We start from the raw sequence: 18,916 nt of genomic DNA, 5'->3' as shown, positions 1-18,916 counted from the left end.
CATTAAAATATGTAGAACATTCTGCGTGATATTTTTTCCTGGAAATTAAGAAAATCTGTAGCATTTGGGAGGCACCACAAGTTTGCTGTGTCTGCGCAGATATCTGGAGCATGTGATCAGCATGAAGGCTTCAGCTCGCAGGTTCCTATGGTAACTGGTCAAAGCCTCTGCGCGCGTTCTGTGCTCGTGTACGGCAGAACGCAGTTGCGCGCGGAGTCTGTCTGCGACGGAAGCCTTCACAGCACTGGATTCATACTTTGATACACTTGCAACATCGGCACACTTTCGAAGAGAGCTGCCAGAAATTATTTTGAGGCAAGCAAGTGGATTTGTAAGTACATATTTTATTTTATTTTATTTAAATTAGATATTCCATTGTGGAATCTGTACAGTGTTGGATCATGTTTAACTATCTGACGATGTTTACTGAACAATAGTAATTATTTATTATAATATAATTATTATTTAGATGGTTGTATTCATGATTTATACATAGATTTAATTAGAATATTTATAATATTTATATTTTTAAAAAAATATTAGACTGCACTGTTCGTTCGTTTGCAGACAGTTACTAATATAAATAAATATAATATAGTAAACCCGAGAAAAAAATATTTATTTATTTTAATTTCAGGATTTTCACTTTTATTTCGGTGTAAAGCTCTCGAAAGATGGTCGGGAATAAATCATGTCATATATGTTATAAACAAGGAATTTACGAGCAAATAATCTGTTTTCTAGTAATTTTAGTTAGAAGCAGTATCTAACACTGTTGCTTTATCTTTAGATTTACAGATGAGATCTAGCTTTACCAAAAAAAAAAAAAAAAAAAAAATGGTGGCGATAAGAAAGAAAATGCTGCCCAGTCAGTCAACACTTCATTTTGCTTAGTATGTTGTGATATATTGTAGTACATATTTCCAGTATTTCATGGTACCCTTGTGTGGTCTCTTCTAGAGGCATTCAGAGGAAGCTGCCCATCACCTCCTCATGATGCACATGAACAGCTTGTTGAACCGATGGAGTAAGTATTTATCATTTCACTTGTAAAATACATTCCTTATCAGCTTTTTTGATGAACATGGCAACACCAAACATATTTTGGCTGCCTTTATGTATATGTAGCTATGTCATTGTGTATTTTGTTTGGTCTGAGAGGGATATGAACCCTCTAATAGCCAGGGTTAAAATTAGTTGGGAGTTAGGTCAGAAGTGTGGCTTGTACTGCCCGACTGCTCAGCTGTTACTGAATGGAATATGTTGGAAATTTATTGCGGTTGGCATATATATTTAATTAAATACATGACAAATGCTAATGCTTACAAGGATATTGTTGAGCGTGTCACTGGTTGTTAAAATCATGTTTGGTTGACTCCAATTTATTGCTTGTGTCTTTTAAGAGGATTTATAGTATGTTTTGTTGCGATTTGACACTTTGTTTAGCAAATTATGTAGGTGTGAAGAACTGTTGAGAGGTTAGAAGGTTTGAATGGAAAGGGAGGCGATAAATCAGATACTTATATCTACTGAGGTAATAGACCTCAGAGTGTCTACCAGTACTGTCAGTTTAGCACAAACAGAAACATTGCAGATGGATGAGGCCAGGTGGAAACAAAAAAATCAAGAAACTTGTCATTTCTTGTGTAAGCATCATACACAGGATGTAGAAAATCAACTTTTATGAGGGTTACAGCAAAGATCTGTAAGAAAATGTTTGGATTTGATTTGCTTTGCTGTCAGTTAGTGTACAGGGAAAAAACACGGAATCATTTCCTCATGTCAGTGCATTCTTTATTTTTACAAGCTGAGTCAAAGGTCTTTTATGATCACCAAGGCTGTATTTATATGATAAAATTAGAGTACAAAATTGTAATATTTTGAAATATTATTCAAATTTAAAATAATCGTTTTCTGTTTTAATACAATTTCAAAATGTAATTTATTCTTGTGATTGCAAAGCTGAATTTTCTGTGACCATTACTGCAGGCTTGAGGGTCACAAGATGTCTGTTTAAACAGACAGTCAGTTTGTTTAAATCTCATATTGTCGCTAATGGGTTGGGCCAAACTTGCTACATCTCAGACCTGAGGTCAATGACCTTTCTGACAGTTCTGTGAGGGGAATGTTTGTTACCTCAACTGCAGAATCTCATAGTCATAAATGATTTGGACACAATGTCCAGGACCTCTAACTTGGCAACAGGCCCTTTTTATTGCTCCATGTCCGTCAGTTAGTTGAAAAAGAAAGTTGTTGGAATCACTGTTGACCATCCAGTTTGCAGTGGAAGGTCTCAATAGACGGTTAAAGGTCATCTATGCAGGCTAAACAAAGAGAACAAGGGCTTTGATTCAGTTAGCCAGCTGTATTCTGGCAAATCAGTGGCATGCAACCCGCTAATGAACTCAGGCTGTAGCTAATCTCTCGTTTTCTTGATGTAATCAGGATACATTTCCTTTGGACTTTTTCCTTATGTTTTACATATTACCGGCTGGTAAGGCTTTAAAGATTTGGCTTAAGATGCATGTGTTAACTTGGTAGATCCGTCTATACACGTGCAAATGGAGATCAAGTGTCTTAAAACCCTTGAATAACGGAAAAGAGTCTCGTTTTCACAGTTAGCCTAAGAGTTTCCAATCGTATCAGTTCTTCAGGCCACGGTTGTCGAAATTGCATTTCTGGGATTTCTTGACCATTCTGAATTTGTTTCATGTACTCTAGTTTTTATCCATAGTCTCTTTTCAAAGTGTTATTTAGTTTTTTTTTTCATCGTGATGTTGATTTCTGTTCTGGTAAGAACAGCAGATAGATGCTTCAAAATCTTCACAAAGTGTGAAATTTCACAGAATGGTGTCTCGGTATGAACCGCACCCTATCTGTATGTGTGTGTGTGTGTGTGTGTGTGTGTGTGTGTGTGTGTGTGTTTACACTGTCGTTCAAAGTTTGGTGTAATATTGTTTCATATTTTTGAAAGAAGTGTTTTTTGCTCAACAAGGTTACATTTATTTGACCCAAAATATAGTAAAAACAGCAATATGTGAAATATTATTTCCAAATAAATAAATGTTTATGTATTTTAAAATGTAACTAATCCCTGTGGTAGTGTACATGGACTATTAATCATGAACGGCAAAGAAACTATGAATACAGTTTGTATATAAACTAACATTAATAAGATAGTCTGCCAGATCTTTTGCTCTTCCTAGCTGTGAGACTGCACATGCAGCTCTGGATGATGTTACGAAAGAAGGTTTATTTTCAACAATGTTTCTGATCATGTCCAACCTTAACAGTTTGTGCGTCACATTTCAGAGCAGGTTGTTGTGTGAACCTGTCAGAATGTAATGCAGGGACTTGCATGAGGCAGTGCTAACTATTAACTCATTATAAATAAACATTCCACATGCAAAGTGCTCGCTTTCATATAGACATCCACAAAAGCACAGTAGCGAAAAGATAGCATGTTTTTATTTGTATCATTGGAAACGTGATAAAAATGGAGAGGCTAGAAAATGGAAAAAACTAAAAACCTTTTTTTAAGGGAACGGTTCACCTAAATATGAACATTTGTTGGAAATATACCCATCTTTAGGCCATCCAAGATGCAGATTAGTTTAATGAGAACAGATTTGGAGAAATTTAGGATTCACTTGCCCACCAGTGAATCCTCTGCAGTGAATGTGGGTGCCGTCATCCATTGGTGAGCAAGTGATGTAATGCTAAATTGCACCAAATCTGTTCTGATGCAGAAACCCATGTCTATTTGTGCTGATATTTGACCTGCATTTATACAATAAGTTTCATCTCGGTCCTGAATGCATTTAAATACTCATCACACCCGTCCTTAATATCTAAAATATTCATGTGCCGTCTGCATTGCCTATGTTGACTGAGACCTGCTTAACCCACGCATGACTTCAGGGTTATTATCGGCCAAATCAAAGCACTAGAGATGGTTACCGATCTGAAATGACAGATTTTCACAGCTTGGGGTTTCAGTAACCATCTGTGAGATGAAATTGCACTGTATTTTCTACTATAATATAAAGCTTTGGGACGAATGTAGCCAAACTGTAATCCGCTCTCTTCCTCTTTTAGTTTTTTTATTCACTCTTTCTCTCCATTCACACGCTTCAGATCTCACGTCATAGAAAGGAGAGATGTGACCCGGGGAGCTTCGGTTGCAACACAGACAGAAGGAAACTCAATAGATATCTAAAGGAGAGCATTCAAAGAGACACACATGAGAGTTCTCGTCTTACACTAAATTATTAACTGTTTTAACCCTTCAGCTGTGCCCATTTTTTCCTGTGTGAACTTGAAAGGGGATTTTATATGAAAAAAAGCTACACAAATAGAATCAAGTTCATTTCAAGGTAGAATAAATCAGTCTAAAACTCTTTTTCATTCCAAACAAACTTTGTTTCTGACTCTCTTCTTACATTTTCCTATTGAATCAAGAGGGGAAATTCACCATTTCAGTAGGAGCGCTGTGTAGCTGAAGACTAATTTCTTTCTATCCTTCACCCCAAGGTAGATCAAACAAATGCTTTGCGTCACACTACATCTGCATCCATTCTACACTGGCTCCCCAAACCGTCTTTGTTCTCTTTCCATGTCTCATTTACATTAACATACCCGGAGACACAGAAAGAGACACCCTCCCTCTCAAAGCCCACGTTAGTCGATCCTACGTTCACCATTCTCGTTTGCATGTGAGAGAGAAGGTACATCATCTGGTGAAGCAGGTTTCAGGTGTCACGCATAACGACAATGACATCTGAGGATGGCGTTAAGACTCGGTGCGTGCGTGTGCATGCGTTTTTGTGTGATTGTACATGATATCTTATATCAGCCAGATATGCATTGGCAGTAATCACTCTCTCTCTCTCTATCTCGTTCTCTCTCTTATCGTACAGGATTAGTGAGTATCTTATCTTATCTGGTGTTGTATGAACTTTGATGGTTGGATGAGCTGTCTATCTTTGCGTGCTGTTTACTTTAGGCAATTGTGCTAATGCTCCCTTTAGATGGTAACAGAAATAACAAGATTAAGGCCATGATGGATATTATTACATCTTACGTACATGTTCCACCATAATGCATTCAAGGAAGTTTTCGGGATTTTTTTTTTTTTTTTGGTTTGTTCACACATGCAACCACACATGCATGCCACGTGCAGTGCCAGCATTTAATATCATCCAAGCGTGACAAAGAAAATTTGTCAATCAACACTTTTTGTTCGCATAGGTGCACTGCACATATGCCATAGTTTTCCCACAAATGATCTTTACAAAAAGTACTGTTGTGGTGCTGTGTGTGGTATAGCAGTGTATCAGATGGAAATACCACGGTATGTTAATACACGTTTTGTCAAATTTTTATTTCTACTATTCTGCACATTTTTTAATAAATGTCATCAAATCTATTAAATAATACATGATTTTATAATTTTTTTATAGAAAGCATCTCTGTACAATGTCAGTCCTGTGGCAGAAACAGAGAAACAAATAGAGGCATAATTAGCATATAGCTGCTGTTCCATCCAAGCAAACATGATTTGTTCAACCCAAGCTAAGAAATAATGATGTGCATTTGATCAGATAAAACTGCAGTACAAGATTATGAGATGCATCGTTTGAATGCTTGGCCAAAGAGATGTGTTTTCAATCTAGATTTAAACAGAAAGAGTGTGTCTGGACCCCAAACTTTATCAGGAAGGCTATTCCAGAGTTTGGGAGCCAAATGAGAAAAAAGCTCTAACTCCTTTAGTGGACTTTGCTTATCCTAGGAACTACCAAAACTCCAGTGTTTTGAGACCTTAGGGAGCATGATGGATTGTAGCGTGGTAGAATACTAGTTAGGTACGCAGGAGCTAAACCATTTAGGGCCTTATAGGTAAGTAATATTATTTTGTAACTGATACGGAACTTAATAGGTATCCAGTGCAGAGACTGTAATATTGTGGTAATATGATCATATTTTCTTGACCTGGTAAGGCCTCTAGACGCTGCATTTCCATGATGGTATATGTCTGAAAAACATGGTAATACTTTGCAGTTAGTGCATTATCATGGTAAACATTACATCAGTAGACAATTAAAAGAACCAAAACAATGTCAAAACATTTTAATAGGTAGCTACAGTTAAAAATAAATTGACTTAAACATTTTAAAGGACTGAATTATGCAGACAAACATCTGAGCGGTGATCTAACCCAGTTATTTTATCCCTCACACAGCAAATCTCTTAGACTCTATAATGATTACAGCCTTTTCTCCGTGTGTGTGTGGCCAGCTAGTTATCTAACCAGAGTTTATGCTGAGCAAACACTGATATTATGGACTCTGCTTTCCAGAGCTTTCCAATACAGCAGGAATGCACCATCACCTTCGGGATTATTGCAACTAATACAGAGCTTTGAATATCTGAGGGTGATGTCAACACATACAGCATCTAATAAAGAGTGGAGGAGTGAGTGTGTGTCAGTAGCCTGGGGTCAGACGTTGGATGAAGGTTGTGGCAGGGCCATCACTGAGAAACCCTGTAGGGCGTTGCGTGCCAAAGCTATAAACACATTCATGGGCAGTGAGGACACCCAGTGCTCTGGGCACCAAACATGACCCGCAGTGATGTAATCTGCAGCTGACACACTAATACACAATTCAATGAAATGTCCAGCTTTAGACACACAACTACACATACAGTAGGCTTTTTGCAAACTGTGTTCTTTATAGAGCTGGAAGTTTCTGCTATTGTAGTGCATAAAAGCTTGTGCAGTACACAGCATTATCTGTGTTTGGCATCCATGGTCTAAATATGAAGCTCATGTTGCCTCATGTTATGAGATCATCCTGTGAGGACATTTGCAAGTTCTTAGGTTATGGTTATGTCATGTCTGCTTGGCCTAAATAAAGACAAGCCATCCTTAAAGGCATGCTTACAGGATAGCTTGTGTAGCTAGACCTTTAAATATGAAAACAAACTCACTGTGGTCAATTTGCCGTTTATTTAGTCCAAAAACTGCTAATGTAGATAGGAAAACATCTGGCCAAAATCCAGAGTGACCTACTGTACCACAGGTTGCTTTTCAAGGAGGGTAAATCTGAAACCGGATATAACTGTCAACAAAGGAGCAGGTGTGCTCAAGGGTGTCTCGTTGACTTGTTTCAAAGATCTGATGTCATCCCAAACTCATTGAACTCTATCGGCCTGGTACCTTGATGCTGCAGCAGGGGTGGATGATAGAAGCAAGATAAAAAGCAAGAATCATGATAATTATGATTATATATAGGTAATAGCATGTTTTTTTTCATATATGCTGAACAAGATAATAGTTTTTATGATAAAGTAATGATCAAATGATCTTTTTTTATTGTATTTAGATTTTTAATTTATATAATCGTAAGCACAGCAATGAAATGGCTAAATAAATAAATAACTCGATGCAAATGTATGTTTAATCCAGACGTAAGTATTTTATATAAAAGCATATTGTTATTTGAGCTATTGTGTGTTCTGACATTTTAGTTTTCATCAAAACGCATGCATTTTTTATTTAGCTTTGGATTATCCTCCGTATAGATGTAATCCTGGACATATGATTAATCTTAATGCAGGCTTTTCTGCTAAACTGGTCTTATGTCAGATGATTAAGGCTGTTAATAATATGATGAATTATTGTCTCTTTTGTTTTCATCTCCAACAAATAAGTCTCGGTTGCTTTGATTACTGCTGTGTAAAACGAAGCTGCTCTTTCTTTTGTAGATGAGATCTCCAAGATGTGTGAGGTGGAAGACACTCCAGAACCAGTCAGTCCCACGCTGCTCAATGAGTCCACAGACACCTACTGCCAGACCGACTGCTGGCACCGACTCCGCACCACGGTCCGGAAGCTAGAGTTCTGGGAAGACTTCAGTGCAGAGCTTATCGGAACCGGCTTCTTCTCCAAGGTCTACAAGGTAAGGGTTTCCCGGCAGTAATGGAGGAGTGAAACAAATGTTTAGAGATTAAAAGTTTGCATAAATGTGCTAAAATTGCTAGGATGTCCTTAAAGCGGCATGTAATAATGGACGCGGCTGTTATTAAAATAAGATGTTATTAAAGCATCTGATTGAATAATCTGCCCTGTAGCAAAGGTGCACTGATTTAAAGAAAGCTGTGCCAATGAGGCACACTGAGATCTAATGCATTGAGGCCATCAGGATAAATGTTTTCGTTCCACCACCTGCTGCCTTTCAAGAGCAAACTTTTGTTCCGTATCTCCATTATTAATAATTGTTAGGGATGTTGCACCCACCCGAATTCCGATGCCAAATTGTCTAATAATCTTCTAAACATTTTTCTGGAAGTCACAAGCTGTTAATCCTTACAACAGAACCTTACAGACATAACTCGTCTGTCGTCTCCTAAAAACAAGCTACGTCCTGCAGACAGTTTTTAACCCAACTAAGAAATACATGTTTAACGTCACGTACCGTCACCACCCTGTCAAGCTTAGGTGATCTTGAAAACCTTCACAAACAAGAAAATAACTCGATGGTTTAAAAACAAAAATGCCTGAGGAAGCTAAAGTAACCACAGTATTTTTATGCTAACTTTTCTTGTTTTGCAAAATCTCTTCAGCGTTCCTTTAACCTCATAGTTTCTTAGGAACACTAAGAAACCACAACGGCATTTTGTTACAAGTACTGCCAACACTCACAAAAATGGCATTATTATAGTGTGAAACGCTTGATACTATCTTAAAGGAAAGACTTTAGGGAGGGCTAAGATCACAGGAGAGCTTTACAATAGCAAAGCGATGGGACCTAGATAACGTGTTTAATATCAATACACAGAACGTGAAAAACTGTGCCACATGCCTCCACTGTGACCATTCTCACACCACAGGCCGAGTAATGACACCATTTGTAAAGAACATTGTGTCCTAAAGGAGACATGTACTGCACAGAATTAGCCCAGGGGGAAATAAGAGTGATGCTTCTTTTTGTTGTTAATGTGTTTACAGGATGTCAGTGAAGGAAAGACGTTTCAGGAAATCCCTCGTATTGAAACTTCCACTGTATGCACAGTATGAGTCAATAATGATGTCATTCTCCCTCGCTCAGGTGATGCACGGCACCACCAAGAAGGTGATGGTGGTGAAGATCTATAAGAACGACGTGGATCAGAACAGCATCGTGAGGGAGATCAGTCTACTTCAGAAACTCTCCCACCCCAACATAGTGAGGTGAGCCGCCTCTGCGCACGCGATTATTCACTTCCATCAATCCCACGCCGGCCCGATGCTCATAGTGCCCACTCAGAACATGGGAAGAAAACAACTCTGACTCTGTCGGCCTAATACTGAGTAATAATACCCGACTGGGCTAAGATTTCCTGACCTTGAACAACGGGAAATGGTGACAATTTAGATGTTGTTTTTATATCAAAAGCATCAGACTGTGAGACTGTATTACCTACAACAGCCGTTGTTTTAGATACTTAGTATACTTAGTAATGTTTGTCTATCATTATTAGTATAGCTTTAATATCTTTACCAGGTTAGTTTGCAGATAGATATTAGATTTTTTTTATTTAGAGGATTTTTATAATTTAATTGTGCATCTTAGCACGTTCTGATATTACAGAGTTAGATGTGTTCCAGGGTCAACATATTTAGTTGACCCTGGAACAACATTTTACTCCAAAAATGTATTTTTGAACATATCCCTACACCTAAACCTAACCTTAACCATGAGTAATCCCTAAAATCAGAGGAAATGATAGATGAATGACACTGATGTACAAGCACCAAACACTGATTTTAAGCATACACTTCACAAAATCTATAAACTGCTTCTTCAAATCTGATTGGTTAATCACAATGTTGTTGCAGGGACAACAAAGATGTTGTCCCAGGAACATGTCTCACTTGTTAAAATCAGGTTCTGTGTGCATCTTAATTTCTAATATTTTTATTGTCAAATGACCTTTCCTGTCAAATAACACTGACAAAAGTTAATCTATAAGAACATTAATAATGTAATTACACCATTAAAGTCTTTAAAAAAAATTCATATGAATATCCATTTTCATACTACACTCCTGTAGCATTTAAAAATAGTGTATTATATATATATATTATAATTAATTACTTGAAAATAATGTTTAGGGATCAGCCAGATTTTGAATATCCCTGTTTGATCATATTTAGGGTAAGAACTAACATTTAACCCTTTGTATTCTGGACATATCTAGAGACCATAATATCATAAAATGTGGCTTCCTTTGGCTACCCATAACAGAGCTTTGAGTTTGAGTATGTCACTGCATAGCAACACCCTTTTAACTGCCCTATCATGATATAGCAGCGAGTTTTAGGCATTACTTACATTTGGTTGAAAATGCATTTGCACTATTAATTTGTTTCATTTATGAGTCAGTTCTCAGATGGATGAAGTGAATTACTGTGATTTTCATTCTGTAGGTACCTGGGGATCTGTGTCAAGGAGAATAAGCTGTACCCAATTCTTGAGGTGGGTGGCAACTTTTAGGATTTAGTATTCACAGTTCAGCATATCCAGGTTTTTGCCTAATCGATGTGCTGCCCAGAAAGTCTCATGACACAAGCAGTGACTCACCATTATGTTTTTCTAATGTGTCAAGAGTATATAATTTTCCACAAAGAAAAAGTTTCCCTGTTTTAACATGCTGTAAAAGTGAGCTGCATGTTCACTGTATAAATCACAATTGGAAGTGTTTTATAATCTCATGTCGTCCCCTCCTCCTCCTCCACCTAGTATGTGAGCGGAGGCTGTCTGGAGGAGCTGCTGGCCAGGCATGACGTCAACCTCTGCTGGAGAGAGAAGATCGAACTGGGTTGTGATATCAGCCGAGGAATGACTTATCTCCACTACAAGAACATCTACCACAGAGATCTCAACTCTAAGGTGAGGACCAGTGAGTTGGCAGACTTAAGGGATCAAAGTTGAGCAATTATGGCAGAGATATATTATGAAATATCACCTTTCAGTGTTCAACCTAGATTTGAAAGTGTGTGCCAAGAACACGCCTTGCATTTAGAGCTAATCACAGACATTTGTAATGTCACTCCATTGAAATTTCGGCTAATGTTTTTTTTTTACGTCTAATGTTCTATAAGCTTGTCTGACTTGACTGACTTGAGTCATGTTTTGAGCAAAATTGGTTCAATACATGATTCAGCGAGTACCATGTATGCAGATAATAGCACAGATTTTAGTGTTTAACTGGTAGTTAGCACACTTCGCTTGTCCATTTCCTCCTTTCTCATATAATCTCATTTTTTTATTGCTTACAGTTTAGTTTCTGATATTAGTTGCGATTATCTCCCATAATCTTACAAAGTAAAGATTGGAATACTTGCAAAAGTTGCTTAACTTTATGCTTAAGTCATACTTAAAATCAATAAAAAAAACTTTCATTGCATTAGAGAAATATAAAAGTGATATCCGCAAACTATTGCAATACATTTTCTAACTTAACTCATTTTAGCCATTACCTTTTAACCAACTGAAGTGAAGTTAGTTCTGGAAAAGGTTATTTGCTTATGTAAATTCTGCAATGAATTTAAATTTACGGCATTTTGTGACAAGTTGCACTCAGTTTGACTCTTTAAATGTGTGAAACAGAGAGTTTGATATAATCTTGAGTGAAAGGCTTTGGTTCCTGAAGATTGATTTCCGTTATGGTTTCCATTCGTTGCTTATGAACACAGTAGCAGAGTGATGGAACGTAGATAACTACCGAAACACACAGAACATGAAAAACTGTGCCACATGCCTCCACTGTGACTGTTCTCACACCGCGGGCCAAGTTTTTTCAACATTTTTGGGTAAAGAACATTGTGTCCTGAAGGAAACGTGTTTTGTAAAGGGTCAGGATCTGCCCAGGAAAATTAGAATGACGCTTCATGTATTTCTTCAGAATGTGTTTATAGAAATCCAGTGAAGGAAAAAACATATCAGGAAATCCTTCCTATTGAGATTCCCACTGTAAATACACTGGCGTTTTAAAGTTTATATAACAGTTCTTTCTGCTCCTCGATTCTAATTGGCTGAGAGCGTTTTCCAGCGGTGCAATATTCTACTTATAACAGAACTCTTTCTCACTGTTTGTATCACTCTGCACACAATATTTCTCAAAGAGAGCTTCATGGCAGATGCTCAAATCCATTGTGATTTTATAAATAATACTTATTTGTGTCACAAAATGTCCGTAGTTTTTAGTCGAGAATGTACTTGTTTAGACTTCAAATATGTGGTTTGTTAATAAAGATAACGTCTATTTGAGATTTTGCGCTGACTTTAACAGGGATGTGAGCTCAAGTATTACTGTTATTGTGATATATTTTTTCAGGTTGATGAATAAAAAGTTTTAAAAAAGCAGATTTGTTTAAAGCATAAATCTTTGGCAACACTATTACTGTCAGTTTAGTGCATCCATGGTAAATAAAGTATTAAAAGAATGAGTCACCCTCACTCATATTGCTGAAATGAGTAAAATACTTTTTTTTATTGCATTTTGGGAAAGGAACCTGTAGCCCTATAAAGCTGTCATGGTGAAAAACAGTGATGTCCTGACAGGTTTAACTGTGGCAGTTGCCAGGCTGCAGGCTGCAGTGAGCACAGGCCTGTGTGTTTGCTTTGAACACAGATGGGGAGGTCAGACCTTTATTATGCTAATGCTGAAGCCAGCATTCACCATTCCATAAACTCCAGACTCCGGCTGCTTTCACTCGCTAACCTTTTTTCTGCTTTCCTTTCTTCTCGCTCTCATAAGAAATGACCCGCTGACTCCAGTCAACTGTCAAGCTTTTATCCACTCACCCTCCTCTAAAGCACAGACATGACCTAGTCATGCCATTTTAAAACACGTTTTATAACTAGATTTGGACATTTTCTGAAGCTGTGTTTGTCCATGCTAAAGTAAACTCATTGCCACAATGCTGTGTCGTTGCTAATGTGTTGCTAGCTGGAGCTTGTTTACTTACCCAATGTAAATCTGAGGGATTGTTTTTTTTGTTTTTTCATTCATCAGGAAAAAAAAAAACGTACTCTCAGTGAATAAGCCACATGAAGTCCATAGCACAAATATTGCTACTATAGTTGACAAGCCATTACACATAGTGGAGGTAAAACATTACTCGTTCTGCTTGCATAACACAGCAGGGTCAATTTCCACGCCAGAGGTCACGTGTGATTGTATAGCTGCCTTGTGTCAATGGGTTTACTTAAAATACATGGGTACTGTTACTGCCACACATGAAACCTCAGAGCATGATACCACACTCATTGCACATTGATGTATATCTCTACCTGATGCTCCGGTGAGTGTCTACTGTGTGTGCTTTAAGTTGAGCTGAAGTCAGAGAGTTTGCTCTCACCTTTCCACATATCAATTTGAGCATTTTACTTTGAACGAAATGCTTGTCAAGTAAAGCTGATTTGACACTTTGTTTCATTAAAACAACTCGGGTGAATTACACTAAATTAAGTTCACTTGGTTACACACATTCACTGAGGAACATGCACAGGAGAAGATTTAGTAGAACTCAAGTAAAAGTTAACTTAAGTGTACGAAATAAAGTTTTTGTTAATTAATTACATTTTATAGTTGTTGTTTTTGTTGTTAACGATATAGAATATAAATAGGTTTATTAACAATTAACATTATTATTAAATATGGTTTAATAATTAAATCACTATTGTTATTATATAGTATAATGAATTAATGCATCTATAAGAAAAAAGTATTTAACTATTAAACCAGATTATTGAATTGTATATGTATTATTATTATTGTTATTATACATTTTTTATAATATTTAAATAGTATTATTATTATTATTATTAGCTAAGATGTAAATTAAATCAAATGCATTAATATATCTATAGCACTGTAAAAAAAAATGTTTATACAAATTTTGTTTTGCTTTTATGTATAATGTTTATTTATGAAGTTGTTCATGCTGAATGCGAAAATCTCATTACTTTTTGTATCAAACTAAAAAAAAAAGTAGATGCCGTCCACTTATACAAACTAATTTGTTGTTACTCATGCATAAAAATTACATAAACACTTACCAAAAGTGAGTTGTGTGTATGTGTGAGTTTTGTCTTTTATGTTCCAGAAAGGATTAGAATATTCCAGAATGTTACAGAAATGCCTAAAATGTCTTCATCCTCAAAAACAAATAACATGCTAAATTAGTATAAAAACTTATCTGTACTAAGCCAGTGTTTCATAATTATTGATAGAAGTTCCATAATTGACCTGAACAAAATGCTAATGTGTGAAAATAAACTGCAATAATAACGAACACCAATACAGAAGAACCATAAAAATTCGAATGAAATAATGTTACATTGTGTAAAAAAAATATGCGAAATAATGATTTATTATTATTATTATTATTATCATTATAATATATATGCAATAAATATAACTATAGAAATATTTTATCATATAATATATATTTTTAGTCCAATCATATGTTAGAGCCTTGACTTTCTGTTTATAATAGAGGAAAACAGGAACTTTAAAGTTTAAGAACTTAAACTCCACACAGCTTTGGAGTCATGTGCTGATGAAAAACTGTCCATGACTCCCCAGAGCTGAATAATTAAATGATCAGGTAGTGTCTGGGTTCTTCTTTAGGCTCTAGGGGATTTTATAATGGACAATTCGTTAGTGCTGCTCAATCTTCCTGTGGAGTAATACTGCCATCCTGTGGCACATTACTGTAATTGTCCTGCTTTGAAGTTGTGTTGTGGGTCATAGGATGACTCTGTCATTTTGGTAATCTGAGATGGAGTGAAATCTTATACTTTTTCATTTCCTTATTTTCACTTGCTTTCTTTCCTCATACCACATTAAAAGATGTGAGATAAAATCTTCTATCTTTCATGTGGAATCTTGTTTTTGTCAATCCAGAACTGCCTGATCCGCGTGACCTCGCGCGGCAGGGAGGCTGTGGTCACAGACTTCGGCCTGGCTAGAGAAGTGGGGGATCTGCCTGCAAATGACCCTGACAGGAAGTTGTCTCTGGTGGGGTCGGCCTTCTGGATGGCGCCTGAAATGCTTAGAGGAGAGCCGTACGACCGCAAGGTACTGAGAACAGAATGCTGTACCAATAAAATAAGAGGAACGACTTTATGGTTGGATAGTCTTTTCCATGGAAATTAAATTACTATTGATTTACTGACAGATTCACAATAATCCACATAACATTGTGCAGTTGAGTCTTAATTAAAAATTAACCTTCTGATTTGATGCCAACCTTTAATAGGTCAGGGCTGAGGTACAGATTTGGAAAGTCATTTATAATGAGTAGCAGATATAATAAACTGTGAGCTGTTTTTACTTCATTGAGAGAGAGAGCCAGTGCAGGGCCTGATGTTATTAGAGTTTGAACTGAAACTGTTTTTCTCTTTTTAATCTCAGGTGGATGTCTTCTCTTTTGGGATCATGTTGTGTGAGATCTTAGCAAGAATCCCTGCCGACCCAGAAGTGCTGCCCAGGACAAAGGTAAAAACACAAAAACACACAGAAAACCATTTCTACATTTTTTTTTTCTTTTTTTTCAGCATGTGCAAATGCATACTACTTCTTCATGTTCAGTATAACGTTACACAGAATGCATCATTTAGCACTTGCACGAGCTCTGGGATGGTTCCATACAACCCTTAAGAGAGGCTTGTTATGTTATGCGTGAATTAATATGGTTCTCTTTCCTGCATTGGGGATGAAAGTAAGGTCAGACAGAGTGATTGCTCTCTGGTGTACATCAGTGTGGTCATTTACGCTTCATTAATGCTGATGGACAGCCGATGATGTCTGGGGGGGAGAGAACAGATAGATCTGATCCAGTTCAAGGGGACCATCGCACAGGGGACATTTCGATTCTTTAGTATGCTTTTATTCAGCGTGCTCTTCTGTCACATCAAGGATAAGGATTTTCTGGTCCATATACATTTTCACTATAGTTGTTAATATATGTATTAAACTAAAGACATGTGGTTGTCTTGTATACGCTACCAGTCAAAAGATTAAACGTTTTGGAAAGAAGTGTCTTATGCTTATCAATGTTGCATTTATTTGATTAAAGAAAGTAAAGTTTGCTTTGACCCTCATAACTGCCATATAGTTAGTTTGTAAGGTTTGTCTGTACTTTTTTAGTGATATATAGTTATGTTTAAAGTTATTTGCAAAGTATATGCAACTTTTAATTTCCAGGTGAAATATCGTTTGTTTATAATTATCTTCTTCTGGTGAGATTTAATTTATTTGTAAGGTTTGTGTTTTTTTTAATAAAGTATAGTTTATTAAGTTTGTGTTGCAATTTTCTGGTGAAATAAAGTGTGTGTGTGTGTGAGTGTTTTGTATGATTTTCTGGTGAAATCGTAAAGTTTGTCTTAAATTTTTACAGTGAAATATAGATTTTTCACAAAATTTTAAGTAGCAATTTTATGGTGAAATATATTTCATAAAGTGTTGTTTTAAAGTGTTTTTTATTATGTTTTTTTAAATCGTAAATTTTGTCTTTCCTGATGAAGTATAGTTTGTGTTGTAATTTTCTGGTGAGATAGTTTGTTTTGTATAGTATGCTTTTTTGGAGAATTGTAAAGTTTGACTTACAGTTTTCTGGCGATACACAGGTTTTTTTTTGTTTTGTTTTTTTTTAAGTTTGTTTTGCAAATTTCTCGTGAGATATAGTTTGTAAAGTATTTTTTGCAGTGTTGTTGTGAAATATAGTTTGTAAAATTTGCATTGCATTGCTTTTTTTTTTTTGCAGTTTATCATAGACGCTATTATACTTTTGCATTTTATTGTTTACGTTTGTCCTACACTTTCCTAGTAAAATACAGTTGTTTGTCTTTGACGACCCTAAAGAAATGCAGTGTGTTTTCAAATTGCCGTCAACTATTTTTTTTATGAGATAAATACTTAATACTGACAATGCCACATCTTTCAGTATGCAGTATTCTTTCAGTTGAAAGTTGACATCTGTGTGTGATCTGTTGTCAGGACTATGGGCTGGATGTGGAATCGTTCAGAGAGCTGGTGCAGGGCTGCCCAGAGCGGGTTCTGGAACTCTCTGCCAGCTGTTGTCAGGTATGAAGTAGCTGCTGGAGGGTCGTGTTTAATTTGGCGTGACTGTGAATAGAACTAACACCTGTCAAGAGAGAGATTTCACCTTCAGCATTCATAATGTGGCTCCTCAATCACCTGGTTAACTGTTCTGAAGATGTACTGTATATGTAACAGATTCAGTGAAACACCAAAGCTTATCCTGTTTCTGTCTTTCTCTCAGATGGATGCATTCCGAAGACCTTCCTTCTCTGAGCTCCTGGATGAGCTGGAGGACATCGCCGAGACCCTAGAGCCACCAGACAACATCCTAACCACTGGTTGATCTCACAAATCCATCCTAACAAACCCCTGGACTGGAGGATTTAAGGGACAGTGCTACATAAGAGTGCAGCAGTGGACCGTGAACGCACTCTGTTCTCCCAAGAGTAGAATATACAGGGGAATGTCTGGTAATTGAGGACAAAACCACTCAACTGAAGGTTCGCTCGATAACCAGTTCTGGACGCCCTCCATGCAGCGTGTGACCCTGAATGATTGCGAGAGTCCATTTGAGAGGCTGAATTTGACCTTTTCTCATTTTTATTTTATATAGATGAAAGTAATATGATTGTTTAGGGACCAAGTTGTCAGATTATTTTTTTTAAAAGACCAGATTCTGTACAGACCATTCCTGTTTTATATGGGTTACAGAAAATTAAGTTCCCCTTTTTCTTTTCTTTTTTTAGGAAATTTTAAATACAGCAGAGGAACAAACCAGACCAGAAAAACTTATTTGTCCTGTATTTGATTTCACCTCTTAAAACTAGCATATTCTGTCAAAATAATTGCACACTTTGCTTATTTGACACACACTGCTAATTTAACCTATTTATGCCTTGTTGTACTTGCCATGTCACCCATTATTCCCACTGTTAACATCCATGTCTGATTGATAGAGCTCTAAAATTATCCAGTTAAATATCTCAAAAACATGGTCATAGAATATGCATAGAGCTCAACTTTTAAAACAGTGTTTTAATAGATTTACAGTAGGAAATTTACAAAATATCTTAATGGAGCATGATCTTTACATTTAATTTGACCCATACAATGTATTTTTGGCTTTTGCTACAAATATACCCATGCTACTTAAGACTGGTTTTGTGCTCCAGGGTCACAATTACATAATGTATTACTGAATACTAATTTAGTCATAAAAGCTGAACAATCACAAAACAGTAAAAACAGAACAGAGCCGTTTGTTATTGTATTACAGTAAGGGCTGTGGAATCAGTGTTTTCTCAGGTCATAAAGGGGTTTTAAATATGTGAATATTCTCATATTGGTTGGGTCTTGTGCTTTGTCCTTGTACATATGTTTATATAGTCCTTTCACAGATGTCCGCAAATAGTCTTTCTAAACCAGAATCTATTTTGTTTACGGAGTTTAACTGAACTGTTTGTATTATTTCTGACTCTATTTGTGTATATGGTTCTTTCAAATATGTATATAGCTAGTTTATTAGTTACACCAATAAAAGCATACTGGTTAGTTTGACATTTTTTGACATTTATTGAAACAGTTGAGGTCCAAACCTGCAGAAAGAAAGCATGAATAAGTGACTGACTGACTGAATAAATGAATGTCATAAGGAAAATAAATAAAGAAATAAAAGGCTGGTTAAAAAACAAATATAGTTCATTTTTACTAAAATTGAATTGATAGTTTTATTTTTATCATTTTCCTTTATTTTTATTACCCCATTCTTGTATTATTTTCTTTATTTTTTACATTTATTTTTATATTTATTTTATTTATT

General features: G+C 36.3%; 1 protein-coding gene across 1 annotated transcript; it reads left to right on the top strand.

Moving 5' to 3' along the window:
- Positions 1-120: 120 nt before the first annotated feature.
- Positions 121-18,654, top strand: LOC127986441 (dual specificity testis-specific protein kinase 2). Its single transcript, XM_052588704.1, has 10 exons — positions 121-331; positions 961-1,027; positions 7,768-7,961; positions 9,111-9,232; positions 10,472-10,520; positions 10,785-10,934; positions 14,959-15,132; positions 15,469-15,552; positions 17,053-17,139; positions 17,339-18,654. The coding sequence occupies exons 2-10, from the start codon at positions 994-996 to the stop codon at positions 17,438-17,440; spliced, it is 996 nt and encodes a 331-aa protein (XP_052444664.1). The 5' UTR covers positions 121-331; positions 961-993; the 3' UTR covers positions 17,441-18,654.
- The last annotated feature ends 262 nt before the right edge of the window (positions 18,655-18,916 follow it).

Source organism: Carassius gibelio, chromosome B21 (assembly GCF_023724105.1).
Source record: "Carassius gibelio isolate Cgi1373 ecotype wild population from Czech Republic chromosome B21, carGib1.2-hapl.c, whole genome shotgun sequence".
Lineage (NCBI taxonomy): Eukaryota > Metazoa > Chordata > Actinopteri > Cypriniformes > Cyprinidae > Carassius > Carassius gibelio.
The sequence above is the reverse complement of the archived record's forward strand: the minus strand, read 5'-3'. Positions and strand labels throughout refer to the sequence as shown.

Excerpts from the sequence above, each read along its gene's own strand:
- LOC127986441 (XM_052588704.1), top strand. The coding sequence starts at position 994 with ATGATGCACATGAACAGCTTGTTGAACCGATGGA. Across the intron at positions 7,962-9,110 it reads TCTTCTCCAAGGTCTACAAG|GTGATGCACGGCACCACCAA; the intron begins GTAAGGGTTTCC and ends TCCCTCGCTCAG. Across the intron at positions 9,233-10,471 it reads TCCCACCCCAACATAGTGAG|GTACCTGGGGATCTGTGTCA; the intron begins GTGAGCCGCCTC and ends TTCATTCTGTAG.